Genomic DNA, 26,631 nt, shown 5'->3' with positions numbered 1-26,631 from the left:
ATCCTTGAGAAGAGTTTTTGCTATCCTAGGTTTTTTGTTATTCCAGATGAATTTGCAGATTGCACTTTCTAATTCATTGAAGAATTGATTTGGAATTTTGATGGGGATTGCATTGAATCTGTAATTCTTAACTTGATACATTGTGCCCACAATTATGAGACCCAGGTTTTCACACTGATTTTTTTTTTTGAAAACGCAATATATAAATTTAATTTTGTTCCTAACCAAACCTCAGAAAGTTTTGGCAAAAACTGACAGTGAAATGAATAAATTGAAAAATGAAACTGCCTGGAAAAGTGGTTAGAATGTATACCTCTAGCAATACAGTAATCTTGACATGTGATACTGTAGAATACAAGAAGAGAACAGAATAAAACATCCAAAAGACTTATTCAGAATATGATCACATAACTAATATGCACAGGGACATGGCATTAGGCTACAGATAATTATCATGAAGCGTACTGGAACAATTTGACTCTGTTGACAAAGATGAATCTTAACCTCTGTTTCGGGCAACAGAATGTTGGTACACAGATACTAAAGGTATGGGGATTTTTTTTCTAAGCAATATAAGAAAATTATTAAAGATCCACTTCCAAGAAAGGAAGTGGGCTAGAGCAGGGAGAAAGACAAGCAGCTCAACCACACTACTAGGTAAAGCATAGAAATATTGTGTCTGCCTCATTTACATCATAACTTTTGTATACAAGCTCTACATGTTATGCATTATTTTACATATGATTTCATGCATCATGTATCTTATTAGCATCTTAAATCTCAGTCTAGTTATGCATCTTAGTATCACAGTGATAGGTTCCTTGCAGACAATTTGGATCATCAGTACACTTTCCTCTTTGACAGATTTTGTTATACTTTTATTAGGATATACTAATTTTATATAAATATGTCATACTGTACTTCACTATTGTATTCACCCAATATTTTTGCTTAGCACCCAATGGCAGTGACAATTGCCTGTATTGTTTTAGGGGCCTCTGAAGACATACATAGGAAGAAAGACCAATTTATGAGATAAAACAATAAGAACTTCTGAGAGAGAAAAAATAAAACTGTGATTTTGAAGAAGCTAAACAATTTAATACAGGACAATAATTGATAGGAAGAAAATATTCTTTGAACCACTTTAAAATTATATTGTCCAATATCAAAACATCCTCATGAGATTATAAAGACAACACAGAGTATAAGTGAAAATGTGGTCTTGTTTATTTCAAAATAATTAATAAGGTTTTAATAGTTTTGATGTAAGGTGGTTAAATTTGACTTTTCATTAAATATTTAATTATTTTCACATGATCTATGAAGGCCTGATAAGTATGCCTAAGAATCTTTAGAAATAGTATTACTTTTAGTCTTCAAAACAGAAAGCGTGTGGGAATAAAGGATTTTAGAGATGAAGAAGTCAAGTTACAGGAGTACTTAGTAGCACACATGCTTGCTTCTAACAGGAGACGACTTTGTTTTAAGACCAAGCTTTCATCCAATTTATAATTCTCCCTCCATTCTGCCTCCTTCAACTTCACACACTTAAGTTGAAGTGTTAAGATGAAATTATGTGTTCTGTGGTGTATTCAGTATATACTCAAAATCTAGGTTATGAATAGAAAGGGGATCAATGTCATGTTGATTGCAAAGAACCCTTAGGTACTGTAACAAATCGGTACTGGACTTGAGGAAACTGAAGGAAAAGGAAGATAGAAAAAAAAGAACAAGAAACAGAGGATGAGGAGGAAGCAGAAGACAAAGAAGAAGACAAAAAAAGAAGACAAAGAAGAAGTCGGCATTACCCGGGAAGATCTAGAAAGGAGTGAGCAGAAATTATATAACCTGGAACCCCACCGAGTCAGTCTAGCTGGGAAGTGAGAGATCATTGGGTTAAAAATCCTGAAAACTTGTTAAAGAAAGAGCTATAAACAGGACCTGAATATGGACGACACAAACAGAAATGATACCGTGGAAGGTGGTAATGTCACAGGACTCTAACTCTAGTCAAAGAACTACAGACCACTAAGGAATTCTGGGAGGAGAAATAGTCTTCTCCAAGCAAGAGCTGCCCGATTAGTTATCCAATGCCAAGTGTTCTATATTAACTCAGATATAAGCAAGCAACATTGTAAAGACTAAGAAGATTGTCTCTACATCTTTATATTGAATATCTATGTAACAACAATATAGAGGAAGTCAGAGGCCATGCATTTGAGAAGAGGGGTACAGGATAGGCTGAAGGGATAGTGAAATTGTGTAATCATATTTAAATTTAAAGAAAAATCATGAAAGAGAGAGATAAAGAGTGAGTGTGCTCTGCTCAGAGGGTCTCTGTTACTAAGACAAAACCCACAGTGGTTTCACTAATGCCTCATCTGTCATTAAATTATCTCTACTTAAATCTCCCAGAGGGAAGGCCAAATAGGGGCACAAGAACATGTAGCCTTTGAACAGTGAGCATCAAATCACCTGCCGTTTGTGGTCTTTCCTTTTGTTTATTTCCTCAAAAATCGGTGTCAACATATCAGTCTATGATTTGTAGAACAAATTTTATCCAAACCAGTGTCCCTGTGCATGTGTGCAAACTTCAGGCTTTACTTTGGTCTTGCATTTGTAGTCTATGTTAAATCCCACGAGTACACATATGCTTTGCTCATGTTACCTCTTTCTTCAATCTGTGACTAGGTCTTTAAGAACAAATGTACAGAGGATGGAAGAGAATGTGAGGAGAGAAAGGGAATAGAAGAGGGAGGAAAAAGAAAAAATAGAAACGCTGTAAATCAGCCAACATCCCATAGAGGGCAGTATGGTTCAAGTTGTCTTAGTAGGAGACCCTGCTTTGCTGTAAAGAATATAATGCGCTCAGTATTTCTTAATTACCTGCAGATGTTTATGTAAGGCTACCCAGTACCAAAAGGTCAGCTATGAAAGCATACATACAAGTACATCTTAGGACATATTTATGCAATTAGGAATAAGTGTTTGTGTGTGTGCGTGTGTGTGCAACACAGATTTTTTTTTAAAAAGGCCATGAATTCAAAAGAGAGCAAGAAGAGTTACATGGAAGGGTTTTGGGGGAGAAAAAGAAGGGAGAAATTATTTATATTATAATCTCAAAAAATAAAAGAATATTGTTGTCAAATGTACAGAAGTATGAAATAAAATTGTGCTTACAGGGAAGTGGTAATGGACAAAGGCAGTATAAAATGTCAGAATGTCAGAGTTGGAATTGATCATAAATAATCATTATAAAATCTTTACAGATTTATAAATCTGCACGTGAAATTACGCTCCTAAGCTCAGGCAGCCATTCTGATGTTTTCAGCAGCTTGTACTTGCTGCCAAATCACACAGCTTTCCCTTCTTGTTGTCCCAGGACTGTGTGAGATATTTCTAGCTTAAATTATTTACATATTTTTAATAATTCTTTGAGATGCTAATTTAATTATCTCATCTCTTCTTTACCTTGCCTGCCTCCACATTCACTATTTTTTGAATTTATAGTCGATTTTTCTCTTTTACATGTTATTTTTAATGGATAAATAAAATTCTTTCATAAGATTAAATATTATTAATATATCTAGCTTAATTAAATTTTGATGAATTTTAGTGTTATGATAAACACATTTTAATTTAAATTACATTTTAATTTCTGAATGATTGTGATATGAATTGCAAATGGAAGAGGGGATAAATATTTTTCAATATACAGGTATTTCTGTCAACACACCAGTTTTCAAAAATGCCACGCTAACTTACTCTGTGTGCTCTGGACACTTCTTGATATTCACTTTAATCTTAATTTGATTTGTCCTGTGAGCAATGGAATCTCATTTGATTCTGTGACATGAGAAAGCATTGTTAAAAACTAATAATCTACAAGTAATCTTTCTAAATTATCCCATTATGGGGATCCATCCCATATGCAGACACCAAACCCAGACACTATTGCAGATGCCAAGAAGTGCTTGCTGACGAGCCCGATATAGCTGTCTCCTGAGAGGCTCTGCCAGAGCCTGACAAATATAGAGATGGATGCTTGCAGTCAACCAGTGATTGGCCACGCTGAACGTAAGGTTCCCAATGGAGGAGTTAGAGAAAGGACTAAAGAACTTGAAGGGGTTTGCAACCCATAGGATGAACAACAATATCAACTAACCAGTCCTCCTAGAGCTCCCAGGAACTAAACCACCAACCAAGCAGTAGACATGGAGGGACCCATGTCTCCAGCTGCATATGTAGCAGAGGATGGCCTTGTCGAGCTTCAATGGGATTAGAGGCCCTTGAAGGTTTGATGCCCCAGTATAGGGGAATGCCAAGGCAGGAAGACAGGAGTAGGTGGAATGTGGGTGAACACCCTCATAGAAGCAGGGAGAGGGAGGATGGGATAGTGGGAAACCGGGAAAGGGGATAACATTTGAAATGTAAATAAATAAAAATATCCGATGGGGGCTGGCAGGGTTGAGGAACTGAGATGGATTCTAGAAAGCCCATAGAAAGATTACTAAATTATTCAAGTTTTTTCTCTTGATGCCTCTCTTAGTATCTCCAAGTCATTATATAGTTTCAGTTTCTAAAACTAAAGTTTTAGAGGAATTGAAAAAAAATTACACAAAAACATACCAAATTTTGCCCAAACTGAATCTACCTGATTTCAAAAAATGCTAGCTCCATTTAATATTATCTGCACAATTTGCAGAGAAACTTTTTTTCCTCTGTGATTAATTATTTTGCCCACTTTATAATGATGTAAAGATTGAGTTGGATACTATAGATAATTCTAGACTATTAGCTATAATCTACAGATAACATAGACTATTATTAATGATTGACAAGCACATAAAATGTATAAAATAATATTAATACTATTTATAGAGAAAAAGCAGTAGAAATATGTCTTAAGTATGAACACTAATAGTAAAATAAATAGATAACAGACAGTGAGCAAGATGATGAATACTAACTTTGCCAAAAAGGCAGAATTACAGTAGAAAGAAAAACGCGATACATAAATATTTAAAATGAAATAGAAAATGAGGGAAAAGAGGCGAATGAAGGGACCGAGGATGGCTTATGGCAGTGGAGCTAATGCTGTTGACCATTTACCTGTGAACATATGCCGTTACAAATCAGTCAACATCCTTGAAGTGACAACACAAAGTGTGCACCTAAACCTGCACCATGGACTCAGTTCTCATGATCCAAAGTCGTTTTGAAAATGTACTACATTTGTTCCTAGTATGGCATGTTAGTTAATGGGGGAGGTTGAGGGATGAAAAATCAGATCATAAAATTCCATACTTCCCATTCAGCTTTTCTTTAATGCTAAAAGAAGTAAAATAATGCTTACTAATTTCAAAGTGATGTAATTTTCTGTTGTACTGCATACATCACCCATTGGTGTAAACTTGTTAATCATTTTATGTGGTACATTTGTATTTGCTTTTAATATATGAATTGATACTATGTTAACTATAGCTTAAAGTATTAACAGTTTATAATTTGCTGTTTTAAAGTATATATGTATATATAAATATATGATTGTAATAATCTCAAAAAGAATGACAGTTATATTTATGCATTTGAATTATAAATAATGTCTAATTACAAAGAAAATATAGGCGAATTGTTTTGATTTAAGGATATTAGAAAGATTTTACTAAGCTGATAAAGTTATAAAAAGTATGAACTCAAACCTTTAGTACAATGCCAGATAGTAAACACTTTTCCAAATTATAACATTGAGTGAATTATAATCTTCCAAAAAGATTTATGCTGTTTTATTTAATTTGAAAAAAAATGTGTGTGCAATTTATAAGAGTCAGAATAAAACAAAAGCAGTGAAAATCTAAAAGACAATTGGATGTAGAACAATGACAAAGGAGATGCAATATTCATGTTCACAGCTAGACTCAGGATAGCGAGAACGGTCAGAAAAATGAAGTAGGTTGCTATCCTTTGATAAATGTGCATTTGTGAAAAAGCAAAAAAAAAAAAAATAGATTTCAAACAGGCTGGTGCGATGGCTCTGCTCTTCCAGGGGTCCTGAATGTAATTCCCAGCATCCTCATGGTGGCTCACAACCATCAGTAATAGAACCCAACTCCCTCTTCTGGTGTGAAGACAGCTACAGTGTACTCATACACATGAATAAAATAAAGCTTAATTTTTTTTGAATGTGCATTTGTGGAGAGACACACAGTCACAGACCTCTGTATATAAAGCTTTAGTAGGTGATGACAGAAAGGAAAACTGCTTGTTAGTACATGGGCAACTTGATAAAACTTCAGTTACAGTAAGAACTTTGCACGTGTGTTTCATATTGTCATTGAGCAAAATGATCATCTCATGAAGGTGAGCCCAGGTGTCACCATAACACCCATTATGTATATTACATATTATTATATAATGGTGCTACTGTAAGTTCTGCATACAACCGAGGGACGACACAAAAGACAAATAAATCAGCAAAACTTTGAAAAGCCACGCTTGATATGATAATACCCTCAAAATCCCAATCAAAGACAACAGAAAGTAAAATTGGCAAGCATGAGAAGAAAGAATCAAATCGCAGAGACATGAATAGAATGCGTGTTGTGATGTGATTGCTACCATGGACTTTTAGCAAACAAGTGGATGGTTTGGGAAAATTATATAACCACCACAATTGAAGTTTACCAGTAGAAAATATGAAAAAAAAAGAACATTGAAATATGTAGAGATAGATTCATGGGGTTTTCTATGAAATATCTGAAGAACGGGTACTTCTGATACACTGAAGAGATGGAGAAATAGCCGACTATTAAAACTCTGCAGTCAGGAATACCAGAGAGGCCTTTGACACAAGACAGGAGGCATTCCTTACTATATCAAATGGAAAAGTGAAGAGAAACTAGACAAATACTTGGATGTAGACAAATCAAGGAGCAATTAAGGTAACAAATCACAAAGGCTTGATGCTTGATGTCACTTTATCTAAGGTCGGGCTTTAATTAGGAAGCCCGCTGTTGCTGTTAGATTTCAGTGGTGACTGAGAAAGTGAAAGCATTGGGATAAAGAAACAAATTAGCATTAATGTGGGAAAGAACCTCACTTCTTCCCGCTGCTAGTGATGATTCTAGTTAACTGAAGGGAATCTTTAAAAATCAAGTACAACTCATTTTGGAGTTTTCATTAAAAATATAAGATGTACTTTTAAGAAATCAGTAAATTTTGTTTAATTATTTGTTTATTGAGACAGAGTCTCAGTATATAGCATTGATGGCCTGGATTTTACTTAATAAACTGTCCTAGATTTTTTTTCCTCTCCTTTATTCTTTTTCTTCAATTTTTATTATTTTATTTATTTATATTCGAGTTGTTGCCCCCACTCTTGGTCCCCGCCCCCACAATTCCTCATCCTATTCCTTCTTCCCCTTGCCTCCAAGAGGGTTCTCTCCCCCAACCCCAGCAGGCCTCCCCCTTCCCTGGGGCCTCAAGTCTCATGAGGATTAAGTGCACATCTTCTTCCACTAAGGCCAGACCAGGCAGTTCTCTGCTATATTTGTGCCAGAGGCCTAGGACTGGGACTGGCCCCTGTATGCCCCTGGTTGGTGGCTCAGTCTCTGGAAGCTCCTTGGGGTTTGGATAATTTGCGGCTGCTGGCCTTCCTGTGGGGTCACTCTCCCTTCAGCTTTCATCCTTCCCCCCCATTCAACCCTGGGGGCCCAGACTTCAGTCCAATGGTTGGGTGTAAGTATTTGCTCCTGTCTCAGCCAGCTGCTGGTAGGGCCTCTCAGAGGACAACCATGCCAGGTTGTGCCTACCTCTGCCTACTAAGAGCAGCGACTTAAAATCTTTGCACTGTTTCGATTTGAAATAACTCTCTCTCTCTCTCTCTCTCTCTCTCTCTCTCTCTCTCTCTCTCTCTCTCTCNCTCTCTCTCTCTCTCTCTCCCTGTTTCTCTCCCCCCTCTCTCCCCTTTCCCCTTCCTCCCTCTTTCCTTCCTTTCTCCCTACCTTGCATTTGAAACAGACCTCAGACTCACTCCGGAGCTAAGAATGACTTTAAACTCTTGAACTTTTGTTGCACCCCCTGGGTATTGGGATGACGAGCCTATATATTGTTTATAGAAACAAAGGCATAGGAGACACCTGAACATATCCTTTAAGAGAGGAAGCAGTGAGTGCATTATGTAATCTCTCTCCAATGTAACAGTTTAGAAATTTATTGAGTTATAACAAATCTGAAAGAATGCATAAAAATTCTTTTAGTTGGTTTATTCCTGCAAGATATTATTGAAAAATATATAAATAAATGTTTATAATACCCTCAATTTTTGTAAAGTAATATTAAGATAGTCTTGAACTTTGTATGTACATTTACTATATACACATTTGCTTGTGGACATTAAATTATATGGACATGGATAAATTACCTTGGTCACTTTGGGTCAGGGCACAAGGCTAGTTCTGAAATCAGGAGAAGAGTGTGCTGAGGGTTAACTATAGGCGGTAGGCTGAGATTGGAGGCTGTCACTTAGAGCAACTACCCCAGGTAGCCTCTGCATGCCTTTGGATTCCTATCTCAAGAGGTAAGTTTGATATTTTTGTATACTGGCAGCCACTTACTTTCTTTTGTACATATTCATGTCCACTGTATATTTTTGTCATAATTATGGAATTCTTTTATTTGCTTAGACATGTTAATTTATTATTTGTTTCCCCCTTGTAAAAATATGGTGCTTTCTATATTTTTGTTACTCTACCAAATTAAACAGTATGATAATCCAAATATAATTTAATTCAGAATATTTGATAAATGTTTCTCGTGATGCTAAGAATTATCAATGAGTGATACTAGAATCACATCTTAAAGCTCTAAATTGTTGTAAAATAAAGAATAAGATGTCCCGAGGCCCACTAAACACTGCAGAGCTATTGCAGTTTCTGTGCATTATTTCCCAGCATTGATGAACAACAAGGCTGCGCAGGAGCCTGCAATAAACACAGTTAAGGCATTACTATATTAATACCTCTATGGTTATGAGAATATGTTTACATACATTTTAACATAATTAAACACAGTGTTTTTTCCCAGGAGTAGCAATACATCCTGCAGAAAGTCTAATTTATTGAAGCTATTCTTATTGTTCCAGCTTTGTAAATGTTATCTGGGGCAAGGGAGATGACTCTGTGTGTAATGTATGTGCTGTGTGAGCGTGTGGACCAAGTCTGGATCCTTAATATTCTCAATAAAGCGGGTCAGTGGCCTCCCTGTCATCCCAGCGCAAGGCAGGCGGATAAGGAATGATTCAAGCAAGCTTGGTAGATAGACTGTCAAATACAGCAAGCTTGGGTACAGCAAGAGACTGCTTCAATACAGGAGAGTGAGAAGCGAAACTACCCAGTGTCAAACTTGTGCAAATGCACCATGCACACAAAATGACGATTGTGGTCATTATATTGATATGTGAGCAAAGTCATAAACTAGTTGTGATCAAGATTTTTTATTGGTTGGTTTCGTTTGCCTTTCCATCTGGAAGAGTAGGAATGGTTCTAGAAACTTATTCTATGTACCCAAATGTAAGTGAACATTTTTTTTTCTCCTAGTGATTTGATTTCTGAGGAAACACTCAATTGCTTCTTTGCATACAGTAGTGCTCACAACACTTGCGGAAATACCACTTATATCACAGATATCCGATATAGATGCAGGAATGCAAGTTGCCTTTAGTATCTTCTAAGTAGTTGCTGTTTCAGTTCAAGAAAAAAAGGAGTGTTGCAAATTAACAGGTGTAAAATGTATATGTATAGGCCAACTGGGCTTCTTGGTATGCATGTCTGAAGGTAAATACATTATCCCGAGTAATATGGAGCCAATAAGACAGTCCTAGGGAACAGGCTTCTCTCTAACTTCTGCCCAGGAGTAGAGATTCATTGGTACACAAACACTGATGTAAGTAAAGGGAAAAATACTGCTTTTATTTTTCCAGAATCACAAATCAAACATGACTAGACTGTTTTTACTGAGAATTTGGTTGTTCAGAATAAGGGCTCCTGTCTAACATCTGAATGTTTTCATTTATCTCCAAGTATTTTGAGGTTTGGGCTTTACTGAGTGCTCAAGATGCATGGATAGGAATAAATAAATGCAACATGTACATCTAGATGTATATTCAAGAGTACTAGAGAATTCAAAGAATGAAAGTTTTCACATGATACAATATTTTAGGAAGAAAAAAAACATTTTATGTGCTAAAAAAAAAATGTTCTCTCTCTCTGTTTGTTTTTTTCAAGGTAGGGTTTCTCCCTGTAAACCTGTCTGTTCTCAAATCTCTCTGTAGATCTGGCTGACCTCAAACGCATAGAGATCCACCTTCCTATACCTCTCCAGTGCTGAGATCAAAGGTGTGCAACACCACCCCATCACCTTGCTCCTGTGGCTCTCTTACCCAGATAAGAAGCTACTGAAATGTGTATGTCTGTTAAAAGTACCACTGAGGGGAATAAACATACACACATACACAAACACAAGCACACACACACACACACACACACACACACACACACACGCAAACAAAGTGAGAGAAAAGAAAGGAGAAATGGATGGAGGGAAGGAGGAGGGAAGGAAAGAGGGAGACTGCAGTGTCCCCCATTCAAAGTCACAGAGAGTTTGGATTTGTCCTTAGTTTATGGTGGGGTTTTGGGATTCTCACTAAAGTGTTTTCCAAAGTGGAGTAATGTTACTTTCACAGCAGTAAACACTAGGTCTATTCTCTTAGACTGTTTTGAAGTATGCATATGCTTCCATTGATACAAATTGGCGTTATGCTTTTCTTAAAAAAGGGAAATGTGGAAAATAAAATTGGGAAAGGAAATTGAAGTTTGATTGACTTAAATTTCTTTTATGTGATCGCAATTGAATTGAATTAATGTGTTATTAAGAAATAAGGGGATTCTTTTCAGTTGTGGTATACATTATGTGATACAATTAACATTTTTTTAGTTTCTCAGGTAAGGCTGGAATGGAATGAGTTCAGTTGTATTGATAGAACTAGACTTTCTGATTTTTGTATTTTCAATAAATGTAAATGCTACAGTCACAGCCAATTCACCTTCCAAGTTGTTAATTTTCCACTGGCTTTCTGTCATCTAGCCTGCCAAGCATCCCTGACAAGAAGTCTTGAACAATGTGGGCACTGGAATCTAGCTGGTAAAATATTGATTTTCGTGAGGCAGAATTTTATTTTATATCAAAGTTAGATGAGCATATCCTGACATACATTACTCACCATAACTATTTTATTCATTTTTCAGTGCACGGGGGTAGAGTGTGTGGACTAAAGCTGTATTGATTTACTGACTTGTTTACATATTTTGTTACTGCTGCTGGGCATGGATTCTGAGGGCTCATACTATCACCACGCACTGAATCACGGAGCTTCCCCTTACCCCGAGAACTCTTTGCTTGGGTTACAGTGCTTCCTCTCCAGTGTTGTGTTAATGTGACGTAAATTTCAATTTTTTTTAATGTTCTTTCATAGTACTACTGACATTTCTTATTTCACTTTAGATAGATAGCTTTTCCTTGAGCAGAGCTTTCCCACCAGTGCTCACATAGTAAGAGGCAGAGAGGTAGGGCATTGATTGCCCCAGATCCCAGGTGGGACCTAAAGGAAGGAGGAACTCCCATATCTATCAACAGCAAGGTGAAGCTGCTTCAGTCTACCTGGATCCAAATACTATGCTGAAACACTAAATGATGACAAAAGGCAGAGAGCAAGGCTCCCAAGAACAGAAAAGATTTCCTGAATAATGAATACAGGCCTGTGTCCATTTGAAAACAATCTCACATATGCACACTATAGAGATGATATTGAGAAGATAAGCCCTTTTCATGATAACCTTCTGATTTTGCAACGTGACGGTGCTATGTCATTTGCCTTAACAAAATACATCAAGTAAAACTGAATTATCAGCAATCATTTATGAGTCAATAAATAGTAGTAGATATAAATCTATTAAAGAAATTCTGGCTGACATAACCACACACACACACACACACACAAACACACACATTTCACACAGAAACATCCTTTTGCATTTTGCCACATTTCACTTCTGACCTCATGCAAGGCATTTCTCTTTTCTAGCTAATAAGCACAACGCTCTTCTCAACTGTGTTAATTCTGTCCTCAGAATTAAATGTTGACTATCTTTCACACATCCTGTTTCTGTAGAAACGATTTTTATGACTTTAAAATGTGTACTATATATCCTATCCATGAGAAATCTCCAATGACATCCAAGTGGTGAATAACAGGTAAGTCTCTGTCCATAATAAAATTCCTACTCCCACATATGTTTTTGGATGAGTAAAGTTAAAACTGTATCTCATAAACTGAATGTGTAACGTCTCTCCAAATATACTAAAGAATCGCAAAAGTCAATGCAAAAGTTGCATTGAAATTTTTCCACATGTAACAAAACTCAACCTGTAGGAGATGGGAGAAACATGATACTTCTGTTACTTGGAGACTCGGCTGTCTATACTATGGGAAGGAGCTGTGTTTACAAAGAAAAATGATTCTTCTTTATTATATATGCTAGCTACTGAATCCACTAATGGGCAAATCGAAGAAAGCATTCTCCAGGGGTGAAATGAAAGACCATTCCATATGCCTGTCTATTTATATCCTTGCCTCACCTCTGATCACACTCTACCTTTCGCTGTCTGCAGACTTGGTTCTTGTGCAGGTCAAATTACCTCCCATTTTGCTATATTTTTACCCTGATTCAACAACTGAACTGTTATTAGCCTCCTCTTCAACACCCACCTCTTCTATCACAATACAAAGGAAGGTTTTAACTGATCTCATTGCTTACATAAAAAAAAAAAAAAGATTTTGCATGGGTTGATATGCATCACGAAGAATCATGGGCTTTTATCTTATACACATAGATAGATGTAGCAAAGGACTTCACACTTTTGCTTCTTTTCTCCAGTATTGGTTCTTGTTCTTGTTGTTTTGTTTGTAAATAATAATCAAGCTCATGCTGCAGCAGTAAATCTTAAGAAAATAATGGGCATAGCCAGAGTTCAAGGATTTGAAGTGTTGCCATTGTAGGTTTTCTGGTTTTATTTTTCTTGTTGGTTTTTAATTTCTGATTTTTGGTTTTCAGATTTTGGTTTAAGATTTGGTTTGTTTTACTTTGTAGGTCTTTTTTTTTTCTCCTTTGGCTTTTTGAGACATGGTTTCTCTGTGTGACAGCCTTGGTTATCCCGAATTGACTTTGTTGACCAGACTGGCCTAGATTTCAGAAATCTGCCTGCTTCTGTCTCCCACGTGCTAGGGTTAAGTGTTTGGACCACCATGCACAGTTCCACTGTGTAATTATTTCACCAAGAACGTATGATCTGATCTGCACTCAATTGTGAAGAGGTCTCCAGTGTTCTGTGATTGTATATCACCATGTGCTCACCCATCTCTACTGTGCTAAAGTAGTTGATGTGCAAAGCATGTATGTGCTAAAAATGTAGTAAAGAATTTTAGAACTTACATCTAACCCTCAAAAAATACCCAGTTTGCAAATCCAACATGCCCTTTAGGAAAGTTAACAGACGCAGCAGAGCAATAGACATTTATGCATCATCAATGTCAGAACTCTCCCTATAAGTAATACTATAAAAGTTCCTCTTATTTAATCAGGAAAAGGGAAATTAATGAGCATTAGCAAATATGATTCATATTTGAAGTCTCTTGTAAGCATTTTGCTTCTAGTTCATCAAATGGGTTATGAGAACTTAGAGACCTTGATCTAGCAACCCACACAGTTCATCTAAAAAATACCAGGACTAGGAGTCCACATGTATTTTAATGCAAAGCTGGTGGCCTTTTCTTTTCTTTTTATCATGCTACATTTGCTCATTGCCCTGCTTTGTGTCATTGCAAAGGCTTACGCTTCTCATGCTTCTCATCTGTGACAGCTTCCCAAGGCAAGGCTCCTCAGCCCTCCTCTCTCTGCCTCTGCTGCTCATCAGAAAGCTAACCTGGTTTTGTTAAAGACCTTAGGTGTTTACAGGAGGAACGCGTGAACAGCTGTTTGACTTGAACAAGACCAAAATGCTTACAAGAGACTTCAAATATGAATCATATTTGCTAATGCTCATTAATTTCCCTTTTCCTGATTAAATAAGAGGAACTTTTATAGTACTACTTATAGAGAGAGTTCTGACATTGATGATGCATAAATGTATATTGCTCTGCTGAGTCTTAGAACACACTAGAATGGGTTGGCATGGAGTGGTCCAGATCTTCAATTTCCCATGCAGCGATTTTCACATGTAGTCTTGTTCTTTAAATTTTACAAATACCAAATATGTATTATCAGAACAGGAAAAAGGATGTCAATGAGTCTGGCACATTCTCAACTCCCTCCTCTATATCTTTCTTGATCTTGGGGTTCTGAGCCCTTAGTCACGTCATAATTTTTCTAAATTCTATTCATGACAAAGGAAGAAGACAATTAAAAAAATGTCAAATTATTCTCTAAAAACTATATTTAAGCAGGACTCAAATTCTGGTTTTCAGTTTCTGTGTCCTGTACATATTAGTCTGCCAGGGCTACCTATCAATTATGTCATAGGCCTAGCCTCAGTCTCAGAGGTTAGAAGCCCAATCAAGGTTTCTGCTGGGCACTTGGCCTTTTCTGAGCTTTCCCTTCTTGTCTCGCAGACAGATGACTTCTCACCTTCCTCCTATGACCTTATGTTTGTGTGACTGCCTTCTGATAAAACCACCAGAAATAAGGTTTACTCTTAGGAACACATTTAAACCTAGTTCTTGAAGTAATCTTTATTTAAATACAATTAACACTGGCACTAGAACTTCAACCTATGAATTTGAAAGAAATGAAAATCTGTTGTAACTGTGGTAGTTATACACACATTTATGGGTAGAAGTGAGAGCACTGAGTATAACGTTCTTGTGATAGGTAGAATGAAGCTCGGCTGCTTTAGCCTGAACTCCAAAACGCAAGTGTGATACTCACCTATTATGCGAACAGTGTTCATTTTCTTTTACACTGAGAGAATAGTAGAACGTGGCTTCTATGTTGACTGTCAAAATCTTTAGCTATTTTTTATCAGCATTTATTCCTTGTACAAATAACAGGCTTCCTCATAATCTTGTCATGAATACACATCATGGACTTTGCTCATATTTATATCCACTACCATCTCTTATCCCGTGCACCCTCTGGTCCTTTTCCTCTTAACAAGTGGTAAAATAGTAGTACCCTTTCTATTTAAAACACACACACACACACACACTCACATGCATATACATGTACTTTAAATAGAGACTCTTCATATAAAACGATAAATAAGCTATTGCTGAGTCTGACTTATTTTACTCAGCATTATGATATCCAAGACTACCATTTTTTTCTGCAAAAGGCATAATGTCATTCTTTATAGCTGAATCAAACTCCCTGGTTTAAACACTTTCTTCATGTGTTCATCGGTTGGTGGATACTCGCCACACTCCACACCTTGTGTACTGACTTGAACAGTAATAGACAGGGTTGTGCAGGTGTCTGGGGCAGGCTTAGAGAATTCTGGGGATATTCCCAGGCTTGCAGGAGCTGGATCCCATTCATCTACTGCTTTCTAGCCTTTAAATGGTCAGCATAAGTGAGAGTTGGCTACTGGGGTTTGTTGAAGGAAGGCATTGCTTCTCTGTCATCAATACTTGAACATCATAGAGATACCTGTGAAGATAAAATAAAAGATAGAGAAATAAAATAATGCTATGAAGTATTGACAGACATTATTTTTCTTAATCGTAATTTCTCATTTTATATAATTGTGGTGTGCATCAGCCCGACTCAGCGAAAAGCACTTTAGATTCTTAAATATAAACATTAATTCATTGTTTGAACAAATTTTATTGAGTACTTGTGTGCAGGCAATTGTCCATGGTACATGTCTTGGAAAATGTACACTCTGGATTTTATACACTTTCTCCTCACATTTAAACCTTTCAAGAACTGTGTTCTTTCACTAAATAAAAAAAAAAAAAAAAAAAAAAAATCAAGTCGCCGCTATTAAGTTACCATCACTAGTTATCCTGTGACCAGGGAATGCACAGAGTGCTGCTCAAACTAGGGTCCCTTGGATGGGCTTCTTTAGCTCTGCGCAGAGACCAAAATTTGGCCTTCAGATGCCTCCGGGGGCTGGCTGGCCGCCCTGCCCGGCCCCGCCCTGCCGGCTGCTGGGCGCGTGGCACAGAGGGAGCAGGGCAGCCAAGTCCCCATCGCCCGCTGCCACCGCGCCAGGTAGACTCTGTAGACTCAGCTCTCACAGGCACAGGCTTTGATCCGGCGCGGCTTTGGATCCTGCCTCCTCACCTGCAAGGCGACGCGCATATCTCAGGTGCCAGTGCTGGTGTCTCTGAAGTGTCCGTGGTTTAGGCTGGGCGGCTCCCTAGGCACGTACGTCACCTGTTTGACAGCCTCCTACTAAATCAGAGAGCAGCAAGAGCCAGGAGCCTCGCGCGCGCGTCGCTGGCAGCTCCAGCGGATTAGAACTCGCCTCCTTGCTCCTCCCTGAAGTCCCATTTAAAGTTAAGTCTGGCTTTAAGAAAAAGCTGAGTGGGCCTAGTTTCTGCAGCGCTTTCTTCTGCAATATGGTAAGTGAGGAGCTGGCCTTTACTGGTCTGCTGCCAGGACCTGGGGGCCCTGGAAGACATTAAACTGCATTTAAAATATACTCCTTAGGAGATGTCCTTGTACTTAACAACTAAAATAGGCAAAGTCTGCTGCCCCGCACCCCTTTTTATTCTCTGTTCCCTTTCTCTGCACATTTGCCACCCCACCCCACCCGTTTGCCCTCACCCTGCACAGGCTTTCTTTCCTTCCACCTGTTCCTCCAGATGATGCACATATTTGCAAACACTTAGATTTAAACTACTTAGGAGTGTTTGGGGTTTGTTTTCCTCTCGGGTGTCAATTGCATAATAGCTTAGCTCTGATTCCATTAATAACCTCCGAAAAGAGTCTACAAATATACTTTTAGAAAAATGGAAAATAGCACTTGATAAACTTTTGGCCGAATTTCTTTAGGCAACTGCTGTCCAGGCTGTACTCCAAACGTTCACTTGCTGGGAGCAGGGCCCAAGTATTACTCTAGTGACTCAATAATAATAAATCTGTTCTTTTATTCTTATTGTCCTCCTCCTTCTCCTCCTCCTCTTCCTCCTCTCCCCTCCTTCACCTCCTTTCTTCTCCCTCTTTTCTGTCTTCTCTTCTGGTTTCTTTATTTAAGTTATGTCCATGAAAGTCTTCATGGCAGCCACAGACTTATAGTGTTTAAAAAGAATTTGTTCCAACCTGGACTCTGTTGCCACAGATGTCTTTTACCTGATTAAACATTGACACATAATTAAGACTGGGATGTTGGGCAACTTAAGCTAGCAGGCAGCCTACCTGCCCTGCCTGGACATTTGGAAAGGCCATATCTGAGGTTTGAGGCATGAGTGCAGTGGGGCAGGAAGGTGTTCACTGAATCAGAACAAGGTGGAGAAAGCATGCCAGGCAGCTACTGGTGGCAAGAGAACTTGGAAAGGGTACTAAGCTTTACTGATTGAGGGAACTAGAGCCCACTGCCTTTATTCTCAGCCTTTGACTGCTTCTATGGAGTGATGCTAGGCTCCAGTGACTGGACCTGGGGGCAAAATGTATATGATCACCTCTGTATACATATATACCTATATATGTATATCCATTCACATATATACCATCCAACCATAATGTTGAGGTTTGGTTTGTTGCTAGGTATTGTAATGCTAAATTCTGTACCAGAAGCTCTAGCCCTAGGAGTAAATTATAAGCTTTTGTTGTGCAAACTTGCTCCTTAATTTAAAACAATTGGTTACATAAAATTGACTACAGCCAATTACTGGAGGGTTTTGAGTTACCTGGTTGGGACTGGAGAGTCTAGAAGAGGAGAGAGGAGAACTGAGGAGGAGAAGGAAAAAAAGAATGGGAGAAGAGGAGGCAGCCACCGAGATAGGAGATGAGCAGGTGGGCAGGAGAAACAGCAAGTATTTGGGGTATAGTACTGGGGAGGTAGCCAGGTCAATGGTTAGAAAGGTAGACTCGGGGTTAACCCGAGTAATTGTCAAAGCCAAATAAAATAACCATAGTCTGAATCTTCATTTATTTGTAAGCTAGTCGGGGATAAGCTTGAATTGGTTTTCCTACAGTATAAGGCACACACCTGATTCAGATTCCCAGTTTAGAAGGTTTGTTGATATGATGCCATGTAGAACTGTTCACTTAACACATTGCAGTCTGTGATCTTTATCTCTCAAGGCTATGAGAAACATAATCAAGATGTCTCCTACAGAGTAACAGATAGTTCTTATATTTTTGAATCATGAAGCCTAATTCTTTTTATTTAATATCTGAGTAGCTTATAGTTGAACTGAGTGCTACAGTAGGAAATATTCTTCTGATGTTTACTAACCTGGCCCATCCAATACTACTTATTTTGTGAAAAGGCCTTAGGTAGTACAGGGTAACTCAAAGAGCCTACTTCTTTTTAGCAATTATAACCAAACCATTCAGATATGTATCTGGACCTGTAGTTATCACCTTCATTGTTTATTTGCTTCCCCACATATAATCTCTCTCTATTTCTCCTACTTTCTCCCTCTCCACCTGCCATCATGCCTTCTCTCACACCCCTATGATACTGAATTTCACAGAACACCATTCTGCCTTGCCAAGATCAGTATTTTGTAGGAGGCCAGAGTTATAATTGCCCGTATTCCACTACAACCTCAGAATCTGGTGTTGACGTTTCCAAGGAGACTTGGGTCTCTTTCTGGGCTGCTGGTCTCCTGGACGACACTGAGCTCCAGCAAGCACCACAAGTGCTGGGTAAGTTCTACTCCTCTGCTTCTCTGGGAGAATGGGCCTTTTCACAGCAGAACCTCTTACAGAAAAGGAGATATTGTAGAAAATTCAAGTAAGCCCCCAAACTACTACAGTTTGTAGGATAAACCTGGGTGTTCTGTACTCATCAACTAGTAAAAATGAAACCCTTCCTCTTGTGTGTTAGCAAATATGTTATTTTCTACATTGTACAATTCTTAGAGATTTCTGATTCCTGGAGTAACTTTGGGGTCTATAACAAAGTTTCATAAAAAAGCACATTTTTGGAGTCAATGTATCAGGTGGAGCATTTATTTTGTAATTTGGTTAGATTCCCTGTGACCTTGAGAGAAAACCAAGACTGAGTAACAATGTTTATTTCATAGCACAAATTCTGAGGACAGTATTACATCCATGGAAATCAACCATTTCCCTTTCACATATACACTTCAGCTTTAGAAAGATGTCCAATGTTGATGGAAATTATAAAGAGAACATTGGGCTGGAGCTTATGCATATTAAAGAAGTTTCTATTTTAATGTGTGATTTCTGTAAAAACTCGCAGGCACTGGGAAATCAAAGACCCCTGTATTCACCTGCTCCAAGGTATTTGGAGACTGGAGTGTTTATGACTAGATGCTGAAGCAAAACCCAACACATATGCCATGGAGGAAGTTGTTCAGTCTTGTCTTTTTGCTATAAGCAAAAGCAGGAGTGTCTCAGGATGGGAACCCAGGTTTTATTTTGATTTTCTTGCTCATCATTGTGATTTTGTACTAAATGTTTCAACAACAACATTTAAAGTCCAGCCCAGAACAAGATTAAGAATGAGTCAGAAACAGTTTTGATTGCTGATTATAATTGCTGTAAATTATAAAAAACATAAAACCGTTTTGGGAAAAAAAAGCACTAAAATATACAGATATAAACACTTAAAATAGATCATGTATGATATGGCAGTAAAATCTCCATGAAATTCTTCAGAGAAAGAAGTATATCACTGAGGTCAATGGCAACAAGAGTTGGGGACTTGGCTGAGCCATGGAGGGCCTCTCCAGCATATACAAGGTCCTGGTTTTAATGTCTAGCACTAATAAATAAACAGATGCTGGAAAATGTTATCATACCATGGCATAAAATTCTCAAAAAATTCTGCCCTTTCAGATTTCACAAGTAAGCTGAGTGAGGGGAAAAAGCAGCTTCACAATATAGGAGTTGATCAGGAAGCCTAACATAGCACTATCAAATGCTAAAAATCAGAAAATATAAACACTAGAAACGGGTAGTAGAATCACAGTATTGTGCCTAGTGGAAAGCAGGGTCAGTCAATATTCTTATGTGGTAGAGATAGCCTCTATTCATTTAGCCAACAAGAAGGTACATATCCATTCAAGGAGATGCTCAGCTCTCTCAGAGGGCATCCCTTTAGCCACCTTTGTAGGTACTACATAAGTATTTCCTCACTTCCTCTGAAATCTTTAAATAATTTGTTTTCCTATGTAAAAGAGAAGTAACAAAGTCTATTAAACATTTGAAGTCATTTGTTGAGTTTTAATCACACAGCTCTATCTTTTTCATTCTTTTTTTTTTTTTTTTTTTAATTTTCACATAGAATCGCCCTCTGAGTTAAGTTTCCCTGTTCTGGACTCATGTTCATGGGAAGAGGCTCAGCTCTCATCTCAGCTCTACAGAAATAAACAGGTATGGAAAAGTATCAAGAATATTGAGACTATCCAGTTCCATAAAGTCCCTTCTTTCCTGAGTCTCCCCTTTAATCATATTGATTTTTAGTTTTACATTGTTTCTCTTTTTATAATCCCAGGGGCTCAGTGTTGTGTGTCCAAAGACATACCGGTTAGATGAACAAACACAGAAACAGTGGCTCCAAGAAAACCTGTGACTGACCTCTCAATTCACCATTTATTTTTTTCATTAGCTGTGGAATATTTCTGCAGCCCTACTCTCTGGGCTGCTGCCAAGAGCACAGACAGAATACAGTAGTGTTTTCAACCGTAAACATAGCTCATCTTCGAGAGGAGGGATGATGACAACCTTTATCCAAAGATCACTCCTTCTCCAGGTTTCATTTATGGCTCCTCCTGGAGAGCAGTCTTATTTATTGGACACACAGGCAGACCAGTTTGACCCCAGAGGAAGCAAAGTCACATCTCTTGTTTTTATTTTCATGAACGTGCAAGGAAAGAGTTCAGTCAAACCTTCTAGCTATCCTTCCTCTGTTTAAACAGTTCCGTGTGGCTCACTTTCCTCCATACCCACCTGATTCCCTGTGGTTACAGTTTTGAGAGTCATCTGATCTCTTTAAATACTTTGTAATGAATGGAATACGAGGTGCGCAAAACTGAACAATCAGGTGGTAGGGAGTGTGGATTTAATTTAGGACTCTGAGGACTAGGGCTTTTTGAAATTATGTTCATAAAACAAACAAGAATAATCAAGTTTAAGAAGGTTGGGGAGCAGTGCATTATTATTAGGTTACAAAACCAATACAGGGGAGCACCCCCCACCTTTGTGTGCTTCCTGCAGCTCCAGGATACTCTACTGCAGAAGGAGGAAGAACTTGCTAGGCTACATGAAGAGAATAATCACCTCAGACAATACCTGAATTCTACTTTGGTTAAACGTCTGGAAGAGAAGGCCAAGGTATGTAATTATCTGTTCTACAAGTTCAAGTCAGTGAGTTGACAGAGGAAATCACTGCATAACATCCCATGACTGAGAACATGAAGTTTGCTTGAACAAGGCGTCTTCATGGGACTTAATAGAATCATTATCCTTCCTGATTCAGATGGCTTCAACAGGATTTTTGTATACCATTTCTCAGAAGTTTCTAGTTTCAAATTTTAGCTAGATGTGACTAAGGAAGTTCTTTAAAGACTAAAGTTAATCAGAGGACTTGATGACTATAGTGTTCATAAAGTGTGGAATATTTGAGTAGAAATCAAATGGGAAAAAAATATTAGTAGTTCTAAGATGTTAGCTAAAGTTCTTCCTTAGGGCCTGTCTTAGTTAGGGTTTTATTGCTATGAAGAGACACCATGACCATGGCAATTTTTATAAGAAAAAACATTTAACTCGAGCTGCCTTACAGTTCAGAGGATTAATGCATTATCATCATGAAGAGGAGTATGGCAGTACATAGGCAGACATGGTGCTAGAGAGGTAGCTGAGAATTCTACACCTGCATTTCAAGGCATCAGGAAGAGATTGCCACAATAGGCCCTGCTCAAGATCAGAGACCTCAAAGCCCACTCCCACAGTGACACTCTTCCTCCAACAAGACTATCCCTACTTCCTAATAATACCACTCCCTATAGGCCACCCATTCAAATCCATGAGACTTATGGACCATTCCTATTCAAACCAGTACAGGGCCTTTGTTATCTTAATTTGTAAATGGATGGACTAAGTGCCCTGATGGAATTCTCTCTAGGCTTTGTGGAGATGGTTAATTAAGTAAAGCATTTTCATGCATCCATAAAGAAGTGAATTTGGATCCTGAAGAGTTCCCATTAAAAGCCTGCAGTATGCACCTGCAATTCCAGTAGATTACAGGGAACCTGAGTAGATGCTTGCATCCCACTGGTCAGCTAGACTTGAAAGATCTGTAAGGGACTCTGCCTGAAAAAATAAGGTGAAAAGTTGTAGAGAAAGACATGGAACTCAAACTGTGTGCCCCCCACACACACATACACACACACACACACACACACACACACACACACACACACACACACTTCACTTGTGAATAGGGATATGCAAGCATTCTATCTTTCTCCCCATTTTTCTTGCACTTCTAAGTGAACTGCTTTAACTCAATGATAAATAGCTCACCTGTAAGCTTTATGTTTTTCCTCCCATTTTACATTTCAGTTTGCATTTGCCCTCGCTCACATTTCTGTGTCTATCATCAGTTTAATCTTATTTATACACAAACGATGACATTAATCTAGATCTGATGCTACCACTTGTTGTTTTCAGTTCAAAGAGTCACTAAATTTGATTCCTTTGCAATCTAGTGAGCTTTGACTAAAACACATTTTTTTAAAAGTTGCTACTATAAAATACACTGGTTACTAATCTATAAAAAGCATTTTATAAAATCATTAAAGTGATATTATTTTTAACTCTCTTGATATGAGGTTTCTAAATTTAGAATAATGGAACACATCACATAGGATTGTTTTGAAAGTGAATATAATAAAAGTAAGAGGTTGTTTATAGTGTTTAAATCAGAGGTTCTGTCTGGACTCCGATGAATGAGGTTTAAATCTAGGCTAAGGAGCCCCAATCTCTCTCATGACTATGTCTTGCTTTATTTACTAATGACTTTAATAGCATCTGCACACAATGACAAAAACACATGTAATCTATTGTTTATAAATGACGGTCCTATTTTATTTACTTACAAATATGTTTTATAAGTGACACCTGCTATTGACTTCAGCTTTTCTTTCTCTTAGTTGAAACCTTACAGATGTCATCTGCTTCCTTCAACTTTTAAAAATGAGTAAAGAATGTGAATTAAAGTAACAACTTATTAAGAATGTTTATGCAGCAAACAGTAACTAATTGATTAGTTTTACTTGTGTGGGAAAACACAAGACATTTAGCCTTTTTTTTTTCCTAAGCAATTGTGCAAACACTAAATATCTGAAGGAAGTATAGTTTTCAAATATTGCTTTTCCAGAAGTTGCTGTCATCAGATGAGTTTTCCAAAGTGTTTGGAAAACTCAGAAAAGAGAAGAGGAAATCCAAAGAACACAGACAGTCCCCTGCTGAGATTCCCCAGTTCAAAACTGCCAAGAGAAACCTCTCCTCAGAGTTTTCTAACCGTGAGGAACAACCTGGGCCCCATGTGGACCCCTGGGTTCTTCAAACCCTTGGGTTAAAAGACCTCAACACCATTGATGACACTCTACCAGCTAACTACAGTGCCACCGCCTCTCATCCCAGAGCAGTTCCCAGTGTTTCCTCTCAGTTTGTACATGATGCAAATGGCTATGCAAATGTCCCCAGAGATCTCCACTTCAACTATGTAGGTCAGGGAACACATGGCTCACATACCACCTCCATCCACCAGGAAGATTGTCACAGTTTTCCTAGGCTTTCTAATCCTCCAGTGAAGGTGCAGACTCTTCCTTACCACACTGCAGATGTGTCACCCAACAAGACAGAGGTGGCCTTTTCCACATCTTTGAGCCCTCACTGTAATGTGAAAACTCACTCCTTCCACCAGGGACAAGCCTTTGTGCGTCGAGATGAGGAAGGAGGTTGGAAATTTACCTGGGTTCCTAAGCAGACCTAGTGACTCCTTTCTTCTATCACAGAATACTGCCAGGACTTCTGTCTGTAAAGACCTCTTGCATGTGGACTTGACCATTGATAACACAGCAGCTCTCGCCTGCCTCCTGCTACTGCCAGTGTTCCTTTAGGTTACACACATAAACTTGCAGGGTATCGTTGTCAATAAACCACACTGATAGGGATCTGTTCTTCCTTTATTCATTCTTGACGTGTTTACAGGTTCATACCTGCCATTGGCTTTCTCTCATTGTCTGAGGCCTGTAAATATATTTTCTAATTTCCTGTATAGTTTTTCAAGACAAAACTGTCCTTTTTGAGTTATGGACTGTTTAACAGCATATCATTTTCCATCAGATTGTCTAAACATGGCTTCTATTCCTCCTCTGCTTGTCTTTGTGTCTGTGTCTGAAGATGACCCTTAGAATGAGTCCCAATTCTATTTCACATACTTGCTACTGGATATCCACAGATGGGGCTTCTGCCCTTTAGCACTACTGAAGACGCAGGGTCAATATAAGTAACATTCTGTTCATGCTTCCATGAATGTTCAAATAATTAAATGTCCCATGGTAATGTTGTCAAAGTATCTCTTAAACAAAGCTAACCTCACCTATAAGCAATACCAATGACAAACTATAGCAGTCAAAAGAACTACTTTTATCTATTGTAATGTGTCATGTGTTACAGTAATCTCTATTGGTACCTGACATTGTTTCTTTGAGCACTATCATGCAACATTTTTTGAGGGACTTGAATTAAAATAAAGAAAAGGAAAGGTTTTCTGGACTACACCAAGCTGACATCCATTTCACTGGAACTGAAGTCTTGCTTAGTTTTGACATTGTCTTATCCTTGTTCATCCTCCATTCTGCATTCCATTAAAACATGTATAGAATACTTAGTATCCATGTCATACAAGGTAAGATAACATATGTCCCAAGACCTACACAAGTGCACAAGTTAACCTTCTCAAAGCTATGTCATTTGTGTGAAGGTTCAGTTTTTCTGACTCTAGAATATAGGCGTTAGGCTAGGAAACCACTAGCATTCTGAGTGGAGTGTGGGTTGCATTTGCTTTAGTCCAAAATGACATCCCATTCTATTCTTCCTTTTAACTTTGATAAGTGATGCAGATATTATGTAGGGTGAAACTTATATACAACCAAAACAAGAAAAATGAATATAAGCTATATACATATTGCTTATATATAATATCTATATATAATCATCACAATTCTCTTCTCACCATGATATTCTTCAGGATAAGCCAGTTTTGTGTGTTAGTGTAGCCTAGTGGAAAGTCATTTGCATCTACCAATTAATTTTCAAGCTGTGCATAGCTTGAATGCAAATCCTGACATCAAGGATTCATCCCTTTCTAGATTAAAGAAATGTTCCCGCATGTTTGTTTCCTTTGCACCCTGAACTTGTGAGAATTAAGCATGTATCATGGACACACATCCATATTGTCTGCATACAGTCCATTGCTATATCTCTCTTCCCCATGCCTTCTCAACCTGTCACTTCACAGAAAACATGTCTGAAATGTGTACCGTCTGTAGGATTTTGTAAGAAGGACATTCTTTTGATTGTTGTTCTTTGTTCTCTGTTTCAGTTTGATCACAAAAATCAAAGAATCTGTGTTGTAATTTCTATTGCCAATCAGTTTTATTTACTATCATTGAAGGCACTGATACTCGCTGGGGTGTTTTCATAACTTATGGAACAATAGAACTATTAAAAACTTTCTTTTCAGAGGAATGCCTTTTACATTTTAGTATCCACGTCCCTGGTGGGTGACATCAATCTCATTTTGGAATAAGAAAGTGAACATTCAGCCGGGCGTGGTGGCGCACGCCTTTAATCCCAGCACTCGGGAGGCAGAGGCAGGCGGATTTCTGAGTTCGAGGCCAGCCTGGTCTACAAAGTGAGTTCCAGGACAGCCAGAGCTATACAGANAAACCCTGTCTCNAAAAACCAAAAAAAAAAAAAAAAAAGAAAGTGAACATTCGAATTTATTGTCTGTTACTCTGCTAGGAATTGAGGAAACCGTGCAATTATTTTGAAAGTCAAATAAACAGAAAACCAAATTAACTAAAAGATATCTATGTTGCATTGTTTAAGCACTGTATTGTGTGATGTATGCCAAGAAGAAATACTCAAGTTGAGTCCTGTGCATTGGGCACAAAGAACAGCTACATCATAACACAACCTTTGAGATCATTTCAAATGAACTTGGTCTCATCCCGGTGTATAGAAGTTAGATCCCATTGATAACTTGTTTAGACTTATAATATGAAAGGTGGTAACAAAGGAATTACCACATATTTTTGCAATTATATCTTCAAATTTCTGATAACACATATATATCTATATA

At 38.0% G+C, this 26,631-nt stretch overlaps 1 protein-coding gene across 3 annotated transcripts in view; it reads left to right on the top strand.

The window, feature by feature from the left end:
- The window catches only part of Gmnc (geminin coiled-coil domain containing), a 34,694-nt gene extending 9,276 nt beyond the window's left edge, over nucleotides 1–25,418 (top strand). Inside the window, exons 1-5 of one of the 3 annotated variants that reach the window (XM_021185617.1) lie at nucleotides 16,275–16,681; nucleotides 18,761–18,935; nucleotides 20,542–20,630; nucleotides 21,474–21,590; nucleotides 23,638–25,418. In XM_021185617.1, the coding sequence (XP_021041276.1) occupies nucleotides 16,679–16,681; nucleotides 18,761–18,935; nucleotides 20,542–20,630; nucleotides 21,474–21,590; nucleotides 23,638–24,255 (1,002 nt within the window). In that variant the 5' untranslated portion in view covers nucleotides 16,275–16,678 and the 3' untranslated portion in view covers nucleotides 24,256–25,418. Of the gene's footprint in view, nucleotides 1–16,274; nucleotides 16,682–18,760; nucleotides 18,936–20,541; nucleotides 20,631–21,473; nucleotides 21,591–23,637 lie in introns of those variants that run through there. The other 2 variants (XM_029470842.1, XM_021185618.1) reach the window with 2 other exon arrangements.
- The last annotated feature ends 1,213 nt before the right edge of the window (nucleotides 25,419–26,631 follow it).

Source organism: Mus caroli, chromosome 16, assembly GCF_900094665.2.
Source record: "Mus caroli chromosome 16, CAROLI_EIJ_v1.1, whole genome shotgun sequence".
NCBI classification, from domain to species: Eukaryota; Metazoa; Chordata; class Mammalia; order Rodentia; family Muridae; genus Mus; species Mus caroli.
The sequence above is the reverse complement of the archived record's forward strand: the minus strand, read 5'-3'. Positions and strand labels throughout refer to the sequence as shown.